Raw genomic sequence first — 25,922 nt, forward strand, 5'->3', positions numbered from 1 at the left:
AGATCATATGCATTTTTAAATAATAAAGTTTTCAGTTGCTTTTTAAAAATATTAAAGTCCTTTTGTAGTCTTAATTCTTCGGGTAGTGAGTTCCAAAGTTTGGGTCCTGCAACCGAGATAGCCCGTACTCTGACCTCTGATAAATGTGCAGTTTTAATTGATGGTATTGATAAACATTTATTTGCAGAACCACAGGCACCAAATAGCAGGTGTAATCGTGCATGCGTAGTTCTTTTTTTTTTTTTTAAGACACATGGAAGCAGCAAATGTTCAGGTGCACCATCAACTTCAGCAGACTCCCTACACCCACTGGATATAACTATGGCAGCTCATGCCTTGCAGGATCTTAAAAAATATGAAGCAACTACGGCATCTCTTTTGCTTTAAAATTGATGCATTTAAAAAACGGTCCTTTGCCAGACAACAATCCATGAAACCCCACCCCGTGCAGGTTTTTTACCCTGGTCTGTATATTTCTGGATGGGACAGCAAATATGGGGGCACACCTGGTCATTTCACATTCTCTGTGAATCACCGAGAACGTCCCTCTGTCCCTTCTGTAGGCAGAGGGCCCAGCTCATGCCTACAGAAGGGACCACCTCAATACATGCCCGGTAAAGCAGTCCAAACTGGTCCAGCAGAAAAGGTCAGGTTTCATTTACAAATAGGCTATGAATTAATAAATCAAGGATCCCATTTCAAACCACAGAGTAAATGATTTTAAAGGCCACAGGTCACAATACTAGTGGTTCTACCACTTCATGCTTTGGGCAGCTGAATCCAGATCAGATCTAGATACAATGGCGTCACAAATAAAAGGGAACAATTCTGAGTAGCCTGCACTTGTCTATACATGTAGCTCATTTTTAAAAAGGAAACAACTCTGGTAGTTTCCTTTTGAAAGCCGCCTACAATGTACTATGCACATCTGCACCTGCTATTCGGCTGGGCAGGGGTATGCATGCTGTTTTCCATATGAAAATGCAAAATGTAAACGTACTGCTTACTCCCTGACCTAAACACAACCCCTCTCCTCTCCACACCTGTGCAAGGATAATTTTAGGCAAGCTAGAGATCTCCAGAAGACTTTGTACTGCGAATAGACAGCTATGGATCAGGACAGACTCCAATGATTTATAAATTTATTTATTTATTTGAAAACTTTTATATACCGGTATTAGTAAGCATACATCATACCGGTTCACATTGTAACTAAAAGGCTGAAATTACAATCAACAGGGAGGGGAAACCGGGGGGAATATACATAGAGCAGAAGGCATAGAAATTAAGGCATTAAAACTGAAACGGGCTATTTACAGGTCTATATATAAAGGCTTAAACAAGTTACTTACAGAGGTCTATATACAAATGGGTTCAATTTAGGTGGGCTGGGAGGGAGGGGGGGAGGAGGTGTGGAGATTAATCTGGGTAGGCTTGTCGGAAGAGCCACGTTTTAAGTTTTTTTCTGAACTTGGAGTAACATGGCTCCAGCCTGAGTGTGGTCGGGAGGGCGTTCCATTGCAATATATTGATTCAAAGATTGTACAAAGGCATGACACTATTACCATTTGTTCCCTCATTCCTGAGACTTCCTGGCACCAATGTGCTGATAAGGAGCTGGGATGGCCCCAAGGAACATTCTGTATCCCTGGGAATATCAAAGGCCATGACATTTGGTATTTCTTTGGGAAGATCAAATGCTAAAGACTAACACAAATACCAGTGAGCTGATAATGAGTTGTAGCAATTGATGTCTTTTACCAAATGGGAGATTGAAGGACTGGTACTGAAATTCGCAGAGGGATATACAAGACATAGCATTTGCTTATTTTAAGTTGGATGAGCTGAACAGACCAGGGGCATCTTTTTCAGACCCCGGGCCCGTAAAAGTCCCCCAGATTTCCTATGAACACTGGCTTATATGAGGAGGGCGTATAAGGGAGTTGTTCTGTTCTTTTCTTCTTTATTATTCTTTGATTGATGTTCTATCTTTATTTCTGTCTGTCTCCTAAATTTACCTGTATTGATTTATGTAGAGCTTACTGTGATACTGTATTCAATGTTGATATTATCTTGCTGATTTATTATCCATATATTTACAATGTTTAGTAAACTAAGTTTTGTTTTTGCAATATTTGTTTCTGCGTGTTCTATGACATAATGTACCTCTCATGCCCACCGTGCACAATACCCTGCCACAGGAATGCCTCTTCTGGCTCAGCTGCACCGAGGACAGATTTCATCCAGAAAAATCTACCCCCTGTCTGTTAATCAAGGCTGAATTCAGAATTCAGCCAAGGAGTGCTTGCATCGGCCCTTATAGGCTGGAAGGGGGAGATGGGATGTGGCTGATCTCCCAGCAGCAGGCCAGCAGAATCAGATTAACAGGGGGGAAGGAAGGAAGGATGAAAGAGAGGGTGGTGGTCAGTATGGAAAAAACAAAAGGGGGCCCGACCATAAACGTTTGCCCAGGGCTCCTTAATGGTTAAATTGATCTTGGTTGTTGGTGTCTCCCATGGGCTACAGCACTATGAACCGGCATGCGTTCCCAGACATTGCAGCTGCTCTACCCCTTGCACGGGTTTCCTAGGTAACAGGAAGCCTGCCTGGGATTTCAGGTCATGGCTGCCTCAGGGTCTACGAACACCTGCCATCTCACAGGCCCCATGTTCATTTCATAAATCAGCGTGGGGCCTACGAACCGGCATGCGCTCCCAGATACTGCAGCTGCTCTACCCCTCGCACGGGTTTCCTAGGTAACAGGAAGCCTGTGTGGGATATCGGGCCAGGGTTGCTTCAGGGTCTACAAGCACCTGCCATCTCACAGGCCCCCCCCCCATGTTGATTTCATTTCAAGTTGCCACAGCTGTTGCCACTGCTGCTGCGCAAACATCTACAGCATCACGGCCTGGGAGCAGAGGAGGGAGAAGAGAGAGAAAAAGGGTGAGGAGGGATGGCACTGCTACTGGGCAGAGGTTGAAGGGGAGCCAGAAAGAGTCCACTGCTGGTGCTGGGAAGGGGTGGGGCTTCTGTTGTTGAGCAAGGGATTGGAATGGAGAGGGAGGAGGGACAGCTGGGCAGGGGATTAGGAGAGAGGAAGGATTCTGCTGGATAAGGGGTAGAATGAGATGGATTTAGGGGGAGGAGTGGAAGGGGGAAAGAAATAAGGGGATGCTGGGAAGGAGGGGAGAGCGAGAGGACGGTGCTCTGCTGGAGCCACTGCCAGCAAAGGGGAGAGAGAGAGCTGTGACAGTACAGCCCCTGATAAGTCAGATGGAGGAGATGAAACTCTGAATATCTGCACCAGACGCTGAAAAAGCTGGGTCCCAGCGCTTCCCTCTGGGAAATTTAGACTCCTTAAAACACTTCTTTCCACTTGCACAATCACAACACTACACACAGGATACTTGACTCCCAAAATAAAGCCTCAATTTGATGGAAGGAAAAATATATACAAAAAAAAAAGAAGAAGAGAGAGAGTCTCTTTATATTCCTCCTGCTCCTCTAACATATAGATCTTCAACAAAAACTCTATGCAGTTTACCACAAAGATAGTAATGCCCTTTGCGGACATTACTGACTGCAGAGCTCATCTCTCCCCTCCAGGCATCGGGTGAACCTTATACAAACTGGATCTATCCCAGAGCTCGAGATGGATCAATTCCACTTCTCTTTCGCTGGATAAAGGCAAAAGGTATGGGGCCTTGCACTTACTGACTCTCTCTCTCAGAGAAAAGGCAGACCACAACCTTCCTCTCGTGTGATCACGTCACTTCTCCTTTCTGCTAACTCAATCTGACTCTGTACTCGCAGGTCAGAGCACTCCCAGAGGGGAATGTGAGGCTGGAACGTTCTCTGTACGAGGAACGTATTAATCCTTACCAAGTAAAACCAAAGGGCCCCTACATTTAGTAATACCAGATAATAACATGTCAAATCTGTATCATCATAAATGGGAGAAGCGCACTGTGTTCAAATGTTGAGTGTGCTATGTTTCACATTACTGAAAAACTGATTAACATGGCCTGAACCAGATGATTTCTAGTATTGCTCTATTTACAGGTACTGAGTACCAGCACCTTTCTTTACTTGTTTGATTTGCCCGGTGATCCCTCAAAAAAAAAAAAAAAATTAAAAAGTTCATGCTGCATGTGAGTACAGACACCTATTTTTCCCAGAAAGATAGCACAGAGTAATCTTATCCAGAGCATTCTCAAGCCTCAGATTTTGGGAAGAAGAAGAAGGGCGCATCTGCCTGGTTCACCAATTAGCTGCAAACACAACCACTGCCAGCGGCTGGCACACAAGGGAGGCTCTGCTCAGAAGTGCTCGGGCTCCACATCTGCTTTCCAGCTGTCACAAAACCAATGCCTTCCTAGTGCGGATAGGCAGCTGAACTCACCCAAATAGCGATGACCCTTATGACAGTGGGACTGCCTAGGGCACAAGACATGTTATTAGGACCGCTTCTGTTTCACTTGAATGTATTTCGAAGGTGAAAAACAGCTCTTCTTATTCTGAGGGAGACCGTAAGCTCCTATATGAAACCTCCTTTCACAGGGTACTCCCTGTAGAAGGTAAGGGGCCACTTTTAGATGCTGCAAACTCACTACAGTCCTGGAACGAGGCTGTATAGATGTACAAAACATTAGGGGGGGGGGGGGAGGAAAAACAGTTCTCTAAAAGTTAAATAGACTGGCAAAAAAATACAATTCTTTATTTAAACACAGAAGCAGTGAAATTAGGACTTCCACTGGCTCCTCACAGGTCTCCTTCTCCCTCAGAAACATCAGCTATTACAGTATCTGGCTGGTGAACAGTCTCTTGGACGAGCCTCTCTATCCCCATGCACTGAGGGCAGCAGGGTCCCTCCGGAAACCCACACCAGCCTTCGTATTCTACAAAGCGAGAAGGCCGCCATACACTCTCCTGGCGGAGAGGAAAAGGCAATCTGCCCTCTCCTCTCCTGGAACAGCCACAGCCTGCAGCTGCCACTCCCTCACTCTCCACCATCAACAACAACTGCTTCACCTAGTGCTCACCAAACACTAATAGATTTTAGAAAAGGGGGATGAACCACTGACAAAGACACATGCGTCCCACTGCTGGAAATGTACAGATAATATCCTTATGGTGAGGCCTAATAAGCCTTACACATAAGTGAACAGTCTTGGTTTCTGTACGAATGTCCCTTTCACCTGTCTCGGACTCAGGCTGGGTGATTCTAAGATCTCCTGCTTTACTTCTAACCCCCCGTCCTTGTTCCCTTCACCTGTTCCTTACCGCATCTCGCACCGGAGTTCTTTCCTGGTGGAGACAGCGCCGATAACAGCATCACATCTATAAACCATCCATAGTAAGATCGGAGGCTGTCTCAGTAGCTGAAGGGGGCAGTTTCGGGATGTTTAAGTAAGAAGAGTCACTAAGATCCCCCCCCCCCCCCCCCCTGACGAGAGCCCGACTAAGCCCCTGTCGTCAGGTAAAGCATCTGAACATTTGAACTGGGCTCCTCAAGAAAATGAAAATAAAATATTTTGAAAAAGTCTGGCATAAAACGCTTTAAAAAAAATCAGGGGCTATTGCCATTCTTGAGTTGCGTCTCCATTTTGTTCTCTCTCTTGGTCTGGGTGAGCCCAGTGATGTCAGCACACAGGACATCCCTGCAGAGCCAAGGGCCAGAGGGGCTCAGCATTTGTCTCAAAGGCACAACCTAGGGAAATCTCTTTAGTACATCTGGATCCTTGGTATCAGCCTCAGGAAAGCCTTGAAACACGATACAAAGAGAAGAGCTAGGAGGCACTCTGGTTTAATGCTAATCAGGTAAAATTAAACCCTAAAAGCTGTTTCCCTCAAGAACGAGCTGCTGCGTTAAAAAGCAATATTGTTTATCCTGTAAGGCATCATCTCATTACCAGGGTTATTTTGTTTTTATTTAAATCAATTCAGCAGTTGCTACCCTTAACAGACACATGGGAGTAACCTGCAGGGAGTAGCAGTGGCAAACATGGGAAGCTCGCTGAATGGGACCATTTGGTCTTTTTCTGCCGAGGACATAATGACGTAAGAAACCTGATTTTTCAGCACCGACATCTCCACTGTTACCTGAAGGCCTCCTCCTCCCATCCCCCTCTCCTAATGTACACTCGCCTTTAGTCCTGGAGCTATAAATAAACTCTCAGCCTGGCTGGAATTAAATCCCCTGCATAGCTTCTCTTCTCTCCCGGTGCCCACTTGGGATCAACTTGAGAACGTTGCTCCAGTTTATCACGCTCCCTGCTCCTGAGTCAATCCTGCCTTGTGCAAGGCCGCAAGCTGTCCCCTCCTCTCTAATTTTCCCCCAGCTTTACATCGCATCTAGGTCCAGATTCAAGAATCGTTATTGGCGCTGACAACTTGTTTGCCTTGCCAAAGAAATGTGTAAAAAGGGATTGGATTGCTAAGGTTTTGTTCCTTTTCTATGTCTGCGGAAAAAGGTCTTGATGAATCGGGCCCACGGTGAATGAAAAGACCAAACAAAAAGGTAAAAAATTACAGGGTACAACAAAGGCAGTTTCCAGATTCTGGTACGCACAGACCATACTGAAAACATTTCTGGTTTACTGGCAGGACATCGCATTGTGCTGCTCTAGCTGCTGTTTCTCTCCATCCCTACTTAATGTGCCTTTGTGAGATCTGTTACTAAAGCAACAAAGGTTGTAAACCACTATATTCCTCATCAGAGAGACAGGCAATAGAAACATTTTGATGTACAGATAAAAACAAAACAGTGATTTTGATAGATTTATTCAATGATTTACTGAGATATTGGGGTACAAAGGGGCTACTACCTCAATCCATTGTGTGTGATGTCTTGTCTAATTCATATTTTTATAATGTGTGCGCACGTTCAGTATTCCCCAGCCCTGCGACTGCCGATATACATAATAACTGTATAATCATCACTTTCCCCTCTCTCTCTCTCAAGAGAAAGGCCCTCCATAAGGATGTCTTACTTCTACGCCAGACAGAAGATGCCCTGATGAGGCAGTATGAGTCGTTTGGTTCTGCAAATAGGGGAGGCCATTTTGAAATATTGTAAATATTAAATATGAATAAAGAAATCTGTCCATATCTCCTCCTCTAAGCCTCTCCTCCGCCCCCCCCCCCCCCTTTGTTTGTTGAGTTATTCAGTCATAAGTCTAAGTCTATTGAAGATCTGGAGAGCATGCAATCCTTTGTAAGGTCACCAGGTGGCATTGTTCTGTTTTAGGGGATCAAATAAGAAGGGAAAATGTTTGTGGGTTTTTGTTTTTTTTTTGTGGCTTCTCTTTGTGTTGTATGCTAGTTGCTTTGTTCTTACTGATCTTTTCTTGGAATCTGCTCACTCCCCTACGGCCCAATTTGGGTTTCTGCTACATTGTGTTCTCAAGCTCCCCTTCGAGCACTTTTCCTATCCTGCTTTCCATCTCTCTCATCTTCCATCTCCTTTTCTTTGAATATGGCTATCTATATTTTGCTTTCTCTCCATTTCTCCTTAGTATGTCTGTAGTAAAAAAAAAATAAAATGGCCTGGGAAAAAAACTTTCCTCCACCCTCCAATCAAGCAGATATTTGCACCCAAACCCAAGGCGGTTAGGAATATTGATGCAGAGGGACTCACGTTCTCTCCTTTGCTGGGGCATTTCAGGGCCGGCAGCAGAAGGCCCGTGCAGTAGGAGAGCACAGGTGGAGAATGATCTGTGTTCTGCCATTCAGTACAGAGCAGCACAAGCTTCCTGCCACCCTGTCCCAACCGTGCTAACATGCAGGATTAGGCTTCCATCACCCGATGAAGGGCTTTTCAGCTTAATTTCTGGTTGCCTGACTGTCCTCACCTCTTCCTTCCTATTAGGGATGGGCACAGATGTTTTTTGTTTTATTTTTCATTTAAAATTATTTATTTTTTGCTGTTTTGCTTGTTTTATTTTTTTTTTTTTGCCTTTATTTCAAACAAAACACAAAATTAAAACAAAATCAAATTAAAACAAACAAAAAAACAAACCTAAACCATCTACTGGGCCTCCCCAATGTCCCCAGCTGCCACAGACCCCTTTACCTCAGTGGTGTCCTCTCCTCATTTCGTTTTAAAGCTTCCTGGGCAGGAATGATCCCTGTTTATTCTCCTGCTTTGCCACAGATCGAGGCTGGCACCATTTTTTAAAAATTTCTTTGTACAAAACGGCGCCACCCTCAATCTGCCGGTATCACTGGCAAAAGCGGCTGCGGCGAGGTAGGAATAACCGGGGATCGCTCCTGCCCCTGTGAAGATTTTTAACAGAAAAGGAAGGCACCATTGGAGTAAGAAGGTCCTGGGAGGCCTAGAAGATTTCTTTGTGTGGCAGCGGTGGGGCTTGGCCTTCATTTGCAAAACAAAAAACAACAAAATTGTTTGGTTTTCTCTCTTTTTTTTGGTTCCAAAAACACAGTGAAGTGAAATGAGAAATTGTGTGAAAATGTCCTGTTTTGCTTCAGATGAATGCACCTTATTTCCTTATGCACCCTCGGTCATCTGACTTCCCTCCTTTGCTATAGACAGCTGAACTAATAAAAAAAAAAAAAAATAGCTGGTCCCGTGCGCAGTTCCTCCTAACCATATAAATATAATTTATAATCAACAATTACGTTGCATTTTGTTGATTGCTTCTTCTCCGGCCTGGCACTACAGCACGGCTGTTGGTGCAGCTGTGAGCAGGGCACTCCCCACTCCCAGAGGCGCCATGGAACTTAAAATGCTTGCATGGTGATCGAGGATGAAGTCAGCTGATGCCACCCTCGATTCCTTGACAAGAGTTCGCTCCTGAAAAGCTGTTTCTCCCCCCCAGCAAAGCTAAAACTGCATCATTTCACCCACAAACCAGAGTCTATACCCCCTCCCTCCCCCATGGTTTACACTGTGCAAATTATTAACTTGCAGTGCTGAGCATGCAAAGGAAAGAGGAGGCTGCATTATCCAGCCCTAGATATTACACAGCTTGCTCAGTCCGTGAAGGTCTGCAGCTACCTCAGCCATTGAAGGGGTTGTATTGCAGTTGGGACAGCCATGATTAGATGGGTCCAGAACGGAATAATAAGACTAAAACTGTAGCTTCCTGTAGAGAGGGCCTTATAAGGGGTTTTACACTACTTGCAGCAGTGCTATGGCCTTTTTTTTACAGTCATTTTCTGGCTGCACATCAGCGATTCTGCCACTAAGATAAAAAGGAGCCCACTTCCTCAACCCAGCAAACAGGAGAACCCTATCTTCTTAAATCTGACTGCTCGCTTCCCTCCCTCTTATGGCAGGACCCTAGCTCAACCCTGCACAGAAGGCACTTTGTAAGCTTGAGCAGCTGCAACCAAAACAGGTGCATGGAGCATTTTACGTTGAGCAGAGAAGGAGGAGGAGCTTTCACCCACACTGCATCATTCGCCAGTGGCACAGTTATTAGGGAACGCCATGAGAGGGCCGGATGGATGGCAGCTGGCAGAGAAAAAGTTGCATGCTTGATGGAAAGAGATATACACTCTCTCATCATTCTTAAGCTTAACATTTACCCTCCTTTCTCCCTTATCTTGTTACCCCCTATCTCTCCTCATCTCTTATTCACTTTCTCTTATTTTTAACTGTTCTTTTCACACTTCCCTCGGTCTCTTTTTCTGTTCCTTATTTTCTTGAAAAGAAAAAGGGGAAAGGAGCCAAAATGTTTGCTAACCACAACAGAAAATAATTAGAGCCTTAACGAATGACCTCTGTGCAATGCATCTTCAGACATACAGAGCGGTGTGTCGTACAAACTCCCGTCTAGATGAGACTTCCGTGGCAGAACAGAAGGCACGGATCTCGGAGCTTTAGTTATAAAATCACATAAAAAAAGGGACACACTGTAGCCCAGACCTGTCAAATTTTATACCTAGGTACGCTTTAATCACGGAGGCAAATCTGGCGGCAAGCTCAGTAAACTGCCAAACTCTAACCAAGCCCAAGTCAACAACTGCCTGGACCACGCGGCTCAGCCCTCCTCACCCCTCCACCTCCAAACCATACTCCCAGACAGAGAAAGCAAGGCAGCTAGTTACAGTACCTTGGGTGCCATGACACTGATGTGTCTGGATCGCTGGACAAGGAGGAGAAAGCTACGAGAGAAAAGGGGAAACGCTGGTCACTTTTCATATTTAAAAGGCAATGCTTTTTATAGATAACACAGTATTACCTAAGATCAATCACATTTCCAAGGTCCTGTTGCTGCCATGGCATTTTTACAGATTCCGTGAGGGCATTTTCATGGCTTCTGAGCACAGGGAGCTTAATGTTGAAAGTAAAATAGTAAAGGATTTGGGCTAGAACTAACAATGTCCTGGGCTAGACACAGGAGCTCTTGTCAGCCAAGCCGGATTTAGGATTTGGACGCCCACAGTGGGGATGGGAGACCCTGGAGATCAGATAGTGGGTGAAGTCCTTCTACCACCACCTGCCACCAGAGTCTCCGAGGGCCACAGAGGTGCCCCTTTGACGTGGACAACGGAAGCGGGCTCCTCCTAGGCACAAGTGCACTCCTCTTTGGCCTGGGATGCTCTTGGCAATTGTCGATGCTGCGTATTAGAAGTCTCCCGTCTCTACTGGCCAAACGGGCGATGCTCCGTTCTCTCTTTTCACTTTTGCAGAGGACCTAGTACTAGAAGGGGGCCAGCTGTCCGGCACGTGGAGAGACAGTTCTCACATTTTGGTAAAGATATTAATTTTGGTTTGCTTGCTGTATCCTGCAAGAAAATATCCACATCGCCCAAGTCTAATGAGAATTGCATGGCCGATTCCAGTAAAACAGATCAACTGGGGATGTATGGTACTGCAGCAGGAGTGACACTGAGCAGACTGGATGGTCCTTATCCACTCTCTACGTTTCTATGAGAGTGACTGCTCCCTGGTTCCTGAGCGATGACTGCTGCAGGAATCGAAGGTGATTTAGTTCTTGAGCGTAGCTTCTTCCAGGATCTTGGGAGTGGTGAAACCTAGCCCTAGAGGAGGCCCTTAGCCAGTCTGGTTTTCAGGATATCCACAATGAATATGCAAGTATCATCTTAGACTGTAAGCTCTTTGGAGAAGGGACTTATTCTAACAGAAAAAAACCCCCCATTGTAAATTGCCTTGATCTAAATTTGGAAAGGCAGTCTAGAAATGAAAATTCCTATGAAATGAAATGCATATGCTGCAAATGTTCTGCTGCATAACTAAAGAGCTTTGAAGGTTTTCTGTGTGCCAAAGGGCTTTGTTCACTCTTGTGCCACACACAGGATCAACACTGCTGTGGAGAACCACCAGCTCGTCACTCATATACTTTCTTTAACCAAAGGTCAAGCACCACTTCTCAGATTTTAGGAATCTCCACCCCCACCCCCAATTTTTTCTTTGCACAAATAAAACACCTAAATAACTAATTCTGACAATTGTTTGAAAGATTCACCAGGAAGGCATCTCGGTGGAGTGAGTGAGTCGGCAGCCATTTTGATCTGTGATGTCATTTCCTCAGAAACCTGCTTTATATTTTGAAATCTATCAGCGGCTACACGTGGGTTTGGGGGACCCTCAGCATGGCAGCCTTTAAAAGAATACAGGACAGAAAAGACATTTTAGGGTTTAAAGGAAGAGAAACGTTCGGGTATGTCTGCTTGTCATGATGGCTCTGCGGCCTTCAAACACTGCGTACTATTGTGCAAGTTGCAACAGAATACATAGAAAATGCCGGAAGATAAGCTGCTGGGCTCAGAAAAGGGTTGTTGGGGGCGACCCATCATTGGACCCCAGTTTGAGGCTTAACTGTACTGCATGTATCCCAGGCATCTGCCTTCCCTTCAGCTCAGGGAAGGAGGGAGGGACACTATCTGAATATGTGAAGTAGAGTGGGTTTCCGTAAATCCTGGCCTCTCTTATCAGTGCAACTTCTTGATCTGAACGCATGCTGAGAACTGAATATTTATTTTACTCATATCAGTATGTTATAGGGATGGAAAGAAGTAAAAAATTAATTCTCTTTGTTTCTGGGGGGGTTCCCCCCACAAACTTTGTTCAATGTTTATTTAATTTATTTTGTTAAAAAAAAAAAAACACGAAACATAAAAAAAACCCCCAATAAAAAAAGGGGGCCTCCTGTCCCCAGCACCTGAAAAAATCCTCCCTAGCCCGGAGGGATCGGAGGACAAGGCCTCTGCCTTGCGTAGGCCTAGGCCATGGTGGGTGGTCGCAACCTCAGCCTAGGCCCTACCCAAGGCCCTCGCCTGAACCGTAAGGGTGTGGAAGTTTTGTTAAAGAACTGACACCTTCCCCTGGAGAGTATCCCCCCCCCCTGCACCACTCCCACTTTCTCCCTTACACCTCAGGGTCCCTTCAAACTGAGGCCTCCCTTACATTTCTTTTTTAATTTTTAATATTTCCAAGGCCGTTCTTGCCCACTGTAAGGTAAATGGTGCAGACACACAAACATCTGCAGTGAAACTATCCTAATTTCTTCAGTGAGATAAATACCAGTGAAAACCCAGAACAATCTACAAAGAAAGGCTTCCCTACAATGCGAAAAAGTATAAAGAAAAAAAAGGGAGAAGTAGAAACAGAAAAAGGAGCCAACTACTTTAGTAGTGGTGTCTGGAAATGAATGAACCCGTTAAACGTTACTGGACACATTCTGGTTTACATTATCTTACGTTCCCTGCCCCCCTCGCCCCTTCCTCAGCTAAAACTCCCTTTTATGGGCTTCAATTCTCGTCTGACACGTGGATGGAAAACTCAGCCGTGGCAGAGCTCCCAAGTACAGAGAACAGCTCGAGAAGTTGTTACTTTACTGCAGGAAACAAGAAGTGGGCTTGGTGCAAGATAAGAAATGCATGCAAATGTCCAGTCAGGCAGTCAGGGAAAAAAAGGCTGAATGAGTTTTGTGGCCCTGCTACAGCCAGGTCCAGGTGAGAGCCTCGGCTTTGACTCCCCCCGATCTGGCTCCGGCCCTCATTCTACACAGTGCGTCTTCCACAGATTGCTCAAGAAATGTGCAGCTCTTAGGGACCTGTGCCCTAGATGAGAGACAGGAATGGGAGGGAGGGAGAGATCGTGACGTGAAAGCAGCAGGCAGATGCCTGGGTGTTCAAGAAAGGTCCTTGTCAAGTTGTCAGAGGAGATCATTGCTGACGGCCAAAGTCTGCAGTGCAGCTCCAATCCGTCCCCAGGTTATGGATTCACAAACCTTCTCTTGCAACTCTCTGCCACTGGCCAGCAGCCTCCTCCCCTTCATTCATCAGCTCTTATACTGTATCGCTGCTGTTTCCGATTAAGTAGAATACCCTAGTCAGCTATATACACTCTTCATTAAACCTTACTCCTGGGAGAATTCTGCACAAATACATTTAAAAATTCTGCACACAAAATTCTGCATACTTTATATTGCTCATAATAACATACACAACAGTCTTTAAGTAACTCATTTAAAATGTAATACAGAAAAAAATTACTACTTAAAAGATGCAGAGATTTAACTATTCTGAGCAGAATTTCCCTAGAAGTTCACTATAAGAGTGTCTGTTCCACCCTCTGCCCTGGTCAGTCTCCTTTCACTTTGCCCTCTCAGGCCTCCCCATTCTGCCCCCCTCCCCCTCTAGGCTCAGAATGAAGGGGATTATCTCCACTCCCAGAGTTTGACTTCTCTTTCACACAGGCTCCCTCTGTGCCTCTCTTTTATATATACATACATACACACAGGATCCCTCTCTAGTGCACAAACACACACCCTCATACAGGCTCCCCCTCTCTCTCTCGCACACACACATCCCCTCATACAGGCTCCCTATTCTGTCTCATGCACACACATCCTCATACATACGCCACCCCTCTCTCGTGCACCCCTCCCCCCCATCATACAGGCTCCCTCTCTCTCTTGCACACATACACACAGGCTCCCTTTCTCTCTCATGCATACATCCTCACACAGGCTACCTATGTCTCTCTCTCATGCACTCCTGCATATTGGCTCCCTTCTCTCACTCAACCCCCCCCCCCCCCCTTCACATAGGCTTCCTCTCTCACAAACATCCTCACATACACACAATAACACCAATACCAGCTCCCAATCTTTCACACACATACACACTCCTTCACCATCTCCTCATATTGGTTCCCTTTCTCTTGCATCCATACCCACGCACCCTCACATGCTCTCTCTCATCCCCCAGGCTCTCACACACACACACACACACACACACACACTCTTACAGAGGGCTGTTCCATCTTTGCCGCGAGCGGGACGGCCTCCGTTTGCGGCACGCCGGGACCTGCTCCTTCTTCACACCGAGCTGGACGGCCTTTGCTCACAGCACTCCAGGGCCTGCTTGTTTTTGCTGCAAGTGGGATGGCCACTTGCGGCGAAGGAGGAGCAGGCCCTGGTGTGCCGCAAGCCGAGGCCATCTCGCTCGCGGCACGGTGGGGCCTGCCAAATTCTGCACAACGGCGCAGAAGGACAATTCCGCAGGACTTCTGTGCTCTGCAATAGCGCAGAATTCCCAAGGGACTAAAACCTGATGACTTTGAATCACTGAAGGGCCAGGTACACAATTCAGATTAGAGTATTGTCCGTATAAAACCTTTTCTAGACCATGTCACAGTGTATAACATATTTCTCACTAGGACGGTGACAGACCTGCATGTGGTACAGTGGGCATGTACAGTACTGTAATTCTGTTACTCCAGTTGAATAGTTCAGAACTATCAGGATATCTTTATATTGTGAGCAGATTGCAAAGAAATGACGCAATAATTAGATAATATGGAGACAGAGGAAAAGGAACGTAATTTCTGGAAAGTATTATGAGCTACATCATAAACAAAGGTAACAAACAAAGAAGAAAAGCAGACAGACAAACAAAAAAAAAAGAAAACATACACCCCCCACCCTAAGAATACAGCTACCAGGAAAGCAGAAAGGGGTGGGAATCCTCTCACTTTCCTGTGCTCTTCATTCATGACCATCAGGGATTCACAGGGGTTTTATTGCTTGTTCCATCTCCTGAAATGATGGTTACAGTTTCAACAACAACAAAAAAAAAAGGTGAGAGAGATGTGTATTTACAGGTTAGGGCACCATAGAAATGCTAAAATAAATAAAATCGGCTTTAGCCAAGCATCAGGAAAACGTACACTAAAGATGGGCTAAGAGGTGGGGGAAGGGACAGACTGCAGCACGATGGAGGCGGTGGAGGGGCCAACCGATCCCCGGCCTGTCCACTGAGGACAGAAGGGTCTCAGCACAGTGTGGAAGGGATGGGTTCAGGCAGGGAAGGGAGGAGATGGCTACTGCCGGCCAACAAGTAGCACAGAGGATGGGCCTCTGCAAAGGTGCTGCTGCAGTCCTCGGCTAATCTGAGGTTACCGGGAAGAAAATGTGAAGAGAGACCGGACAAGGAAAACGCATAAAGAAAGAGCCAGGAAAATACACAAAAAAAGGACGGAGCAGACATTGTGCCAGGGTTATCTAAACCAACGTTAGGATCTCAGCATCTTTTGCCGTGCACCCTTTGCTCTCTTGGGGTGCTTTAAAATTTCCCCAGAACGTGTCTTACTGTGAACACGGGTGATAACAAAGAAGAAGGTCGAAAGAAACGAACGCCAGGATTTTGGGACGCAGGTGCCCAGGGCTAACACTCCCAGCGGACGCTGCCATGACTGACGCCCCAGTTTGACATTCTGCTTGCCGCCGTCACACTGCAGAGGTTTGGTTCTCACTGCCCCCCCCCAGGACTGCAGCAGGCAGAGCTCTCGTGTGGACCCGTGCACGAGAAGCAGCAGGTTGGCCTGGTTCCAAAGGAAGCCATGTTCCGCCTTCTCAGATAGAAGCAGCTATTGTGCAGGTTTCAATGGGCGAGGTACAGGGGAAGACAGACAGCCAGCCATGGGATAAGTATTTGGTAACATTGATGAAACCAAGCTGGGTTAAGTGTTGATAGGGAGGCTGGGGGTATCTAGGCCTTGCCAAGAGTAGGGGAGGGAGGAGGGAAAGAAAACAACAAATTATTATAACAGGTAAGCAGTTATACAGTACAAAAACGGGTTTCATCAGGTCAAATACATCAAACCCAATGCAATTTTTGTTTTGTTTTTGTCTAACATCAAATTTGTGTCTTTTGGGAAAATGTCTGCTGTTTCAAAATTGCACAGCACAAGTGATTTGGGAGAAATTTGTAGGTTTCTTCATAGTTATTTTAAGGGTTTTTTTTTCAATTTTTTTGTTTTGTTTCCAAGCAGAAAGTCTTAAATTTGGAATAAATGAAAAATAGCCGCAATTTGCAGTGTAGCTTGATCCCCCCCAGTCCTTAAATGATCAACAGTCTCTGCACATGTACCTGCTACTTTATTTGTGGACATTCTGAAACATTTTGGCAGCCGGATATAGGAGAGAATCTCTCTCACTGTAGCTCAAAAAAAAGCTTTTGTTTTCCCAAAATCTGGAACCCCTGGCCTGTTAAGTTTTACATCCCATGTCTGTGGATGCCCTCTTCTTCTTCATTCCTCCCTCACCCCATTGTCTCTCCACCTTTCTTCCCTCGGCTCCTCTCCCCTGCCCTAGGGTCAGCCACTTCCCCAAAACCCAGCAGGAGTCATCTGGGTAGCGGCCACCACCCCTGTCAGTGACTCGCCAGATCCTTGCAGGGCTCAGATATGGGGTTTGGGGGTTTTTTTTTTTTAAAGACATCTGTTTTACTTAACTGAGCAGCTAAATTTGCTAGTCCAAAAACCAAACTTGTAGCCACAGTGATCTCTTAAGAAAGTAGCAGGTTTGACCTCTTTGGTTGGTAGTTTTGTTGAGTTACCAGCTCCACTGAAATGCCCATTTTTCAGGGCTCTCTACCCATCTCGGCCCTGCAGCTCCGACGGGGCAGGGCCAGCTTTACAGAGCAGATGGCGGCCCGAGGAAGCCAGCACAAGGAGGGGACTATTTTTAACCAGGATGGCTGCCAGGGACAATTACCCCTTGCCTGCAGTCACAGGCCTGATCCCAGAGAGAGAGAAAAACATAAGACAGGAGCTTCTCCATCTTAAGAAAGCGGAGACGGCAGGGCCAGCTGGCAACCGATTCCTATTCACCTGGAGCCGAAACCGGAGAGCGAGCGAGAGGAAGAAGGCGCGAACTAAGTAGCCAACGCGGCCAGCAGTCCCCCGGGGCCGAGCGAGCCAGGGCAATCCTGCTCCGGGGCTCGCAGCAGCGCCCATCCCCGCATCTCTGACAACATTAACGCGGGTCAAGGAGCATTTCTCATTATGGTCAAAAGAGCGGATTGCCCACATTCCAAGAAATCAGCCCAAACCATTTTAGGAGCCCATTCTCGGAGCTTAGAAGTTCTTTCTATACAAGAGAGCGGTCAAGGAATAGATTTGTTCCTCATCGCGCTTTTCAAACAAAAGGCTGCGCTCCGACAGTGCTGTGAAACAGGAGAAAACTGTAGGCGATATTTTAGTCGGGTTTAACGCCGAAGGCAGACACACCCAGTCCCCAAACGGCCTCTAAGCCCTCGGGCAGGACCTGCAGCATGAACATTAAGGGAATGAATAAAAACCCTATTCAGATTCCAGTCCAAAGCGCGCCCCGCATGAGTGCGGTAACCATGGGGCCGGATTTACTAAGAATTCCCCTCCCCCCCCCGTGCGGTGGGCTAGGAGGAGGGAGCTTACTTAGCGGATCGGGCGCTACGAGTGCGCGCCGGCTTGTCGCCTGCCTTACCTTCAGCCGGGGCTCTCCGATGCAGCGGGGGGAAGGCGAGGTCTGGATGGAAAGCGCAGTCACTCTTTCCCCCCCCTCTCTTCTCGTCCTGCTGGAAGGAGGAGGGAGAGGGGCTGAGTCCTCTCTTCCCGTGCAGTGATGTCACCCGCCGCAGCCTCCCCCCCCCCCCTCCTAACGCGGGCTCCATCCGGCCCTGCAGCGCTCCCTCCTGTCCTCTCCCAGCTTCTCAATCCCCCCCATCAGGAGCCTGCCGGAGTCAATTTACCAGACAGAAAAGCAGCCTGCGCTGGAGCTAACCTCAGGCAACATGGCTTCTATTGTCACAGTCTAAGGCTTTATTTAAGCGTCTAACTGTACTAGAATAAGGTTTTGCCTAGTGATTATTCGTAAAGCGAGAGATGGCTTCACTTTCAGAGGGTTTATCAAACTCTGTTGCAGGATATGAGAAGACAATACTGCAGCTCAAATGATTCTTATATTCCTCTTTTTGGCTCTTCAAAGATGATTGCATTCAGGCAACTAGGATATAAGGTTGCATTGATGAACTAGGATTTCTTAATAAAACATGGTAGCATCATGGCATGGAGCTATCACATAAGCTTGTACATTTCCTCCAGTGATTTCTTTCTGGCATCCTCCAATGTCGCACTGATGTAGCTGTGCCAAGTCAGTAACCCTCCTGCCACTGCACGGATCCCCACTCCCTCCGCCAACCAGGTGTGCACTGCTTCCACCCACGCTGTCTGAAGGATTAGTGAGAGATGACAGCGCTGAGCCACCACCAGAAGGTGGGCAGTGTGCCTCTGACACAAAAACAAGATACGCCCTGCACCTAGGACAAACCGCATCCTTCTAATGGGCACAGAGGAGAGAGTCTGGTACTGGATGTTAGTAATGCTAATAATATAAAGAACCGACCACATCCTGTGTGCAAGGTGCAGAAGTAGAAAAATAAAAGAGGCGGCAAGAAAGCATAGAGAGAGGAAAGGCAGAAAAATGGACAAGGAGAGAGATATATACACACAAAGAAAAGTGAATAGTAACAGGAGAGAGAGAGAAGACAAGGCTAGACAGACAGGCAGGGAGAAAGGTAAGGAATGGGAGAGGGGAAAAAAAAAAAAGATAGGAACAGATCTCTTGCATAGAGAAGCAATGTCATAAAATATATCGAGAAAGCACTGGGTGAATGAGCCATGCATTGTGCCAAGACTCGTTTACTGATAGCAGCAGTGCAGTGGGGCCTTAGACCTGGCCTGTAGTGCCGCTCGTCGGCACTAGAAACGGCAGAAATATCCAGCCTGCAGGCGTGATGCAGAAAGAAAACTGCTTTCCTAGGGTTGTTCTCTCCTGTTGAGCAATCTGAGGCACTAGGGCTTAGGGAGACCTTTCTTTCCCAGATTTTGACCAGCAAGGAGCCGCAAATGACTCCAGCACTCATTCGGGGGGGGGGGGGGGGGGGGGGGGGGGGGAGAAAGAGAGTGAAAGAAAAACAGGTGCAAAGTGAAAACAAAGGCAAGGCAGAGAACTGTAAAGTTAATAGGTTTGCCCTTGTGTCTTTAGCAGATGCTGGACACCTTAGAAACAAACAGGTAGTTTTTAAAAGCGTTGCTCGTGCAAAAAACACCCAAAGTTTGCACACATGCAGCATGTTACCTGAATACCTGGGGCGAGAAGGGGACAGAGAGAATCCGACACTACCGTATATAACCCTCTGTAAGAGGGAGGGGTTTGGGGGACAGACCCTTGTAACACCCCTACCCCAAAACCCACCTTGGAGTTGAAAGTGCCCCTTTTACAGTGAGAGAGATAAGAGTCTCTCCCTCCCCCTTGTGAGTGTGCACATAAAGGCTGCACACATATGAGCGGTAGGGATATCTTAAATGATACACACAATATAAAATCAAGCGTGTCTTTGCGTGCGTGCCCAATACACTCATTTATGGGCACACGCACACTTTTAAAATTTACCTGAATGGGGGTAAATATTCAGCTGCTGGCCTGCTTGCAAAATTAGCTACATAAACTGATCTGGCTAACTTTGGCAGGATATTCAGCAGTGCACTCGCACCATCAAAGAAACCCGACTATCTTAAAGTTAGCTGAATAATTTTGTCCGGCTAACTTTAGGAACTTGTGACTTCGATTGGCCACTATTGGAAACAGGATTCTGGGCTTAATGGACCCTCAGTCTGACCCACTTATGTATTGTACAAAGAACAATAACAAGCCCAAACTTCCAGTGGCTTAGCATCTAGATGGCTTCTGCTATAACATCAAAAGATAAGTATCATTATTTAGAGTTGTTCTCTATCTTTTACACAAATTAAAAAATAACAAAAGTGTTGCACTTTAGCAAGAGACCTATAATTACAAATTTGAGCTACAACACATTTAAGTGGCGAGTGCAAGATTTTAGCACTCCTTGTAAGTGATTTGGGGTAAGTTCTCCTCTTATGACGGTCTCACATATATAACCTTTGAGGTGTCACTTTATTCTGGTGGTTGTGTTGAGATTATTTATGTACTCTACAACATGACCACAGAGAGCTGGAGAATGTATCTGGGTAAATGAATATCAGATTTAACCAAACAACTTATCTGGCTAGTTTAATTCTGCACTGGCTGGCCTTTCATGATCCTGCTAAACTTTAGCCTGATAAGTAGATGATATATTCAAAAGTTATACAGCTAAATGCTGCTGAATATGGACTCCAGGTTCATTAGAATGAAAGGGACAAGGGAGGGAGCAATAAAATGAAGGTGAAAAGAGGATAGGAAGGGAAGAGAAAAAGAATTGTGAACAGAAAAAGAGAAGAAATGAAATGAGAGCTTCTCGTTAGAGACACACAAAGACTGAGATCAGAATGCAGAGCATGAATTGTAGGCTTCTGGCTTATGTTTTGTAAATAAAACATTTTAAAAATTTTAGCACTATCAAAACATCCTTGATGATAAATCCTCTATTAGTAGGAACATGTTTGAGTAATGAGTGCTGCTGCTGCTTTAATTAATTCAGTTTTAGACTGTAGAAGGGTGCAGCGAATAGTAACAGATCATGGAGATTTGAAAAGAAATACAGAGACTAAGGAACTCTCACTACTGAGGTAAGCGTTGAATACATTTTTTTCTGAAACGTTTGCAATTAAAACTTTGAACATAGATGAGAGATCTTGCGGCATACATGGGGATCTGAGGTTGTTTCTAAGTCGGAGGGACTGGAGTAGGCAAGCTTAAGTGTTATGGAAAATGAAGGGGATTGAATTTTGAAGAACTTGGTACAAAGGAAGAGGGCCAAGGACCTGTTTTTTTAAATTTTTCTGAAAAAGGAACATCAGGTATCAAAAGCATCAAGGCTTATTGGTTAAGGATAGCAAGCCCATGCCTTCTCTTAAGGGGAGTAACTCCTGCTCAGTCCCCCAGACCCTAAGTCAGGGACCTCAATAGTTGCTGTCTGAATCACTGTCGGCTTTTCCCCCTGCCTTTGAAATAGAAAGCAATGTTAGAGTAGCATGAAAAGGATAAGAACATGCCATACTGGGTCAGAGCACAGGTCCATCAAGCCCAGCACCCTGTCTCCAGAGGCCAATCCAGGCTACAAGTACCTGGCAAGTACCCAAACACCAAGAAGATCCCATGCCACTGATGCAATTAATAGCAGTGGCTATTCCCTAAGTCAACTTGTTTAACAGGTAATGGACTACTCCAAGAATTTATCCAAACCTTTTTTTAAACCCAGCTAACTAACCACCTCCTCTGGCAACAAATTCCAGAGCTTAACTGTGTGTTGAGTGAAAAAGAATTTTCTCCAATTAGTTTTAAATGTGCTACTTGATAACTTCATGCATAGCCCCTAGTCCTATTATCCAAAAGAGTAAACTGATTCACATTTACATGTTGTAGATTGTTTATCTTACTTTCAATCTATTTTCAGAACAGTGTGTTGGAGAGCTAAACAAACTTAAAATAGATAAGGCAACAGGGCTGAAGAGTGGAATATAAAGATCTAAATAAAGTAAAAAAAAAAAAAAAAAAGGAATTTAGATATGTCCTGGCAGTTCTGCTGCCTGACCTATTCAAATGCTGTTTTAGAGTCTGGAGTAGTCCTGGCAGACTAGGAACTACATCCACCCTTTTCCATTCATAAAAAAGGAAGACACTTTCTCCTACCCACCACTGTCACCTGTACCCCTCTCCGCTCCCACCCACTACAAGTCACAGCTCCATGACTTATGCATCCTTACTCTACCCTTAGCTGAGTGATTGCCAAGTCCTGGAATCTGCAGGACAGGTTTGGGTAGGTGGCAGCCCCTCTCCAGCTTCTCCCCCCATGCTGCTTGTAGTGTCTGCTCCTGGCTCACCCCACTTTTCCTGTTCGTTGCAGGCTGACTGAGGAAGGGGAGTGGCTGAGCTGTATACAGAGAGGTCCCGAGACCCTGCAACTGATGCACATTCCCTAAGCCTCAGGGTGAAATCCTAAACGTTCTCAGATATATATGGGGGGGGGGGGGGTGTCTGCAGCCCCTTCTATTTTTTCAAGTAAACATTTAATGAAATTAACAGTATGGGTTTTATGAATCAGAAGGTAGACCCCTGTTCTGAGGTAGAGTCAGCGCTACCTAAAAGGAAAATGATCCCCTTAAGTCTCTACCAAAGGGTGAGGCTGAATGCAGCTGCTGTTGCACAAAGACTTCACCTTGGAAGCTTGAGATCCTCCCAGGAGAAGCCCATAGGGATCTGGCTGCTGGGACTTAGAAGATTGAAGAGAGGTCTGGATGCAGGCAGCTCCTGCAGGTCATGGGTTCCAGACGGCTGGTGCCACTAGCAGGTCATAGTAGTCTTGAGGACGGAGTCACAGAATAGTCCAAAGCCGGTCTGAGGGTTCGGTACACAAGAAGAGTTGAAGTCCAGTCCAAGATCAAAGCAGGAGAAGGATCCGAAGCCAGTCCAGGATAAAGCAGGAGAAGGGTTGCAAGCCATACCAGGATCAAGCCAGGGAAGCAGAGCAGGATGAAGAACCAAGATCAAGAAGCTCAGGAACAAACTCAGCCAGGAACCTTGCCTTAAGTACAGGAAGTCAAGGGAGGAGTCTCAGGTGGAGCCATGACTATTTCCTGTCATGGCTCCTTTAAGAATAATCCTCAGCCACGTGCACAGCTCCAGTGAAGGCAGAGGGGGAGGAGCTGAATCATCCACGGAGCCACGCTGCCGAACCTTGTCGTGGCAGCGGCCACAGGAGATTGCTTAAGAGGGCTGCCTGCCACTGCAGGAGCCCTATGACTCAGGTAGTTATTTATTTTGCAACCACTGACCCGGCCCTGATTGTGGCTGGTGGTGCCAACAATGGGACTCCTCCACAAAAAAAAAAAAACAACAAACAAAAAAAAAACCAAAAAAACTCACCCCTAGTGAGTAGGTATGCCAAGATCACTGTCTTTATACAAGGCTCTCATTAATTGTTACTGCTCACTTCTTAGGCTGTGATTTTAGTTATGGCATCTGGCACAGGACGCCATCCACAGGCATCACAAGAGATAACTGAAGGCACCAACAACCTACAAGTCCAATACTGACTGACCAGAGTTTCATGTGTCAGACAATGAAATCAAGATCCCACATGCACTGGAAGAGTTAGCTCAATGTCTTCTGTACTGCTTTCTTGCCTAATTAAAAGACTTAATACAAGATCAGTTTGGTAATTTAAACTTCAGCCTGGGTCACCCTGCCTTTGCATAAGGCCAGTGTAATGAAGTGCATAGACCTTATGTTCAGGTTTAACCCATGTTTTAGCACAGATTGCAGTATTTAATAGGATTTTTTTGCATTGCATGTACCCCTACCAATGCCAGGAGGTACATTAAAAGATGACTGTAGCCCATATGGTCTTAAGTGTGGGGAAATGTAACTCTTGGGTCTGAGGTGGAGTAAATTTACATTTCTAGTAGCCATGCTCTGCTACTGTGGCACCCAGTATGGTAGCCTCTAACTGCTTCTCTTTGCCAGCATGGTTTGTGTGCACTGTGTCCTGTGTTGAAGCTCTGGAAGACACTGCAAGGGCTGCCACAGAATTTGTTCGTGTATCTCATCTCTAGCTGGACTGAGGACTAATCCCTTAAGAATCAGCAATTCACTGTCAGCCAATTTAATAAATTGGCACAGAACACAGAGTGTTTAGTGCCCAGCTACTTCTCCTGGGTGTTTGATCAAATATTTAAATGAGGGGTTATGCTAAAAGGAAGTGCTAGGGACAAATGTGCATCCCTAGTACTGCCTTGGCAGCAGGTGCACAGGAGAGTTGGCTGTTAAGCAGGTTGGGAAAAACAGATGCTCAGTTTCTCCCACTGCTGGCCTAGAGAAACAAGATGCATGGACTGTATTGATGTCCAGAATTTCAGAGTTTACTACACCTTTGGTTCCTCCTTAGTATTGCTGATACTATGAGGAGCCACAGAAGACAGGATTTTTCCTTAATGCACCTTTGACTATGGCCTACCTTTATGCCAGCCCTGGCATAAGATTTGCCACCTTGCAAGAGCATGTGGAAAATTTATTGGATCAGGGGGATTAGGTAATAGTACTCATCACATGGATAAGGCCATTAGCTACACAGTGATTTGGACATGCTAATTCCAATACGGATCAGGGGTTATGATATATGTCCGAACCATGCATCCAATCATGTTGAGTGCACAGCAGCTACCACATTGTGTGTCATCAGCCTGTCTGAACAGGGCATTAAAGAATCACAGCTTTCAACCTTTGAAATTTGAGTATACTCATGCAAGGCCAGTTTGGCAGAGCATGCCATGTGTCTTAAGGATAAGCTCACTGGTGTGGGCACCAGCATGGTATCTACTGGTTAAAAGACATGAAAACAGTAGGATTAAATGTCAATTTCCTCAGTGGAAAAGGGTAATCAGTGGAGTGCCTCAGGGATCTGTACTTGGACTGGTGCTTTTCTATATAATATAAAAATAGATCTGGAAAGGAATATGACAAGTGATGTTATCAAATTTGTGGATGATACAAAATTCAGAGTAGTTAAATCACAAGTGGATTGTGATACATTACAGGAAGACCTTGCAAGACTGGAAGATTGGCAGATTAAATTTAATGTGGACAAGTACAAGTGTTGCATATAGGGAAAAATAACCCTTGCTGTAGTTACATAATGTTAGGTTCCATATTAGGAGCTACCACCCAGGAAAGAGATCTAGGCATCATAGTGGATACTTTAAAATCAGCTCAGTGTGCTGCAGCAGTCAAAAAAGCAAAACAGAATGTTAGAAATTAGAAAGGGAATGGTTAATAAAACAGAAAATGTCATAATACCTCTATAAATCACTCCATGGTGAGACTGCACCTTGAATACTGTGTACAATTCTGGTCACTGCATCTCAAAGATAGTTGTGATGAAGGTAGAGAAGGGCAACCAAAATGATAAAGGGGATGGAACTGCTCCCCTATGAGGAAAGGCTGAAGAGGTTAGGGCTGTTCATCTTAGACAAGATGGCTGAGGGGGATAGGATAGAGGTCTTGAGTAGATGTGAATTGGATATTTACACTTTTGAATAATAGAAGGACTAGGGGGCATTCCATGAAGTTAGCAAGTAGCACATTTAAGACTAAATTGGAGAAAGTTCACTACAATGCACAATAAAGCTCTGGCATTTGTTGCCAGAAGACATGGTTAGTGCAGTTAGTGTAGCTGGGTTCAAAAAAAGGTTTGGGTAAAGTTCTTGGAGGAGAAGTCCATTAATGGCTATTAATCAAGTTTACTTAGGGAATAGCCACTGCTATTAATTGCATCAGTAGCATGTGTTTGGGTAATTGCCCGGTTCAGCCTCTGTTGGAAAGATGCCGGGCTTGATGGCCCCTTGGTCTGACCCAGCATGGACCTGTAATTTCTTTAAAGGTCAAGTTTCCCCTTCAGCCTCCCAGCTTTTACTGGTAACTTGCTTTCTGGCACTGCAGACTTGCTCCGTGACCTCTAATGAAAGGGTGTTGTAGGTATCCAGCCCAGAACAGCCTTAGCTGTAGCACTGGTCGTTCTCACCCAGCTTCATTGTTTGTGCCAGCAGGCAAGTTGGAGAATATGAGCTCTCCTGCTTGCATGGAAGCCAGCAGGGGTAGGGCTGTTGCAGGCAGATGCTAGTTTAGTCCCCACTTTTATTGGCCTCC

General features: G+C 45.7%; 1 protein-coding gene across 2 annotated transcripts in view; it reads right to left on the bottom strand.

Annotated features, from left to right (window-relative positions):
• ANXA6 (annexin A6) overlaps positions 1-17,897 on the bottom strand; it is a 70,706-nt gene extending 52,809 nt beyond the window's left edge. For both annotated transcript variants that reach the window (XM_029583344.1, XM_029583343.1), the window contains exons 1-2: positions 17,745-17,897; positions 10,080-10,131 (exon numbers count right to left, since the gene is read on the bottom strand). In XM_029583344.1, coding sequence (XP_029439204.1) covers positions 10,080-10,091 — 12 coding nt within the window. In that variant the 5' untranslated portion in view covers positions 10,092-10,131; positions 17,745-17,897. The remainder of the gene's footprint in view (positions 1-10,079; positions 10,132-17,744) is intronic.
• Positions 17,898-25,922: the final 8,025 nt, after the last annotated feature.

Source organism: Rhinatrema bivittatum, chromosome 18, assembly GCF_901001135.1.
Source record: "Rhinatrema bivittatum chromosome 18, aRhiBiv1.1, whole genome shotgun sequence".
In the NCBI taxonomy this organism is placed as follows: Eukaryota; Metazoa; Chordata; class Amphibia; order Gymnophiona; family Rhinatrematidae; genus Rhinatrema; species Rhinatrema bivittatum.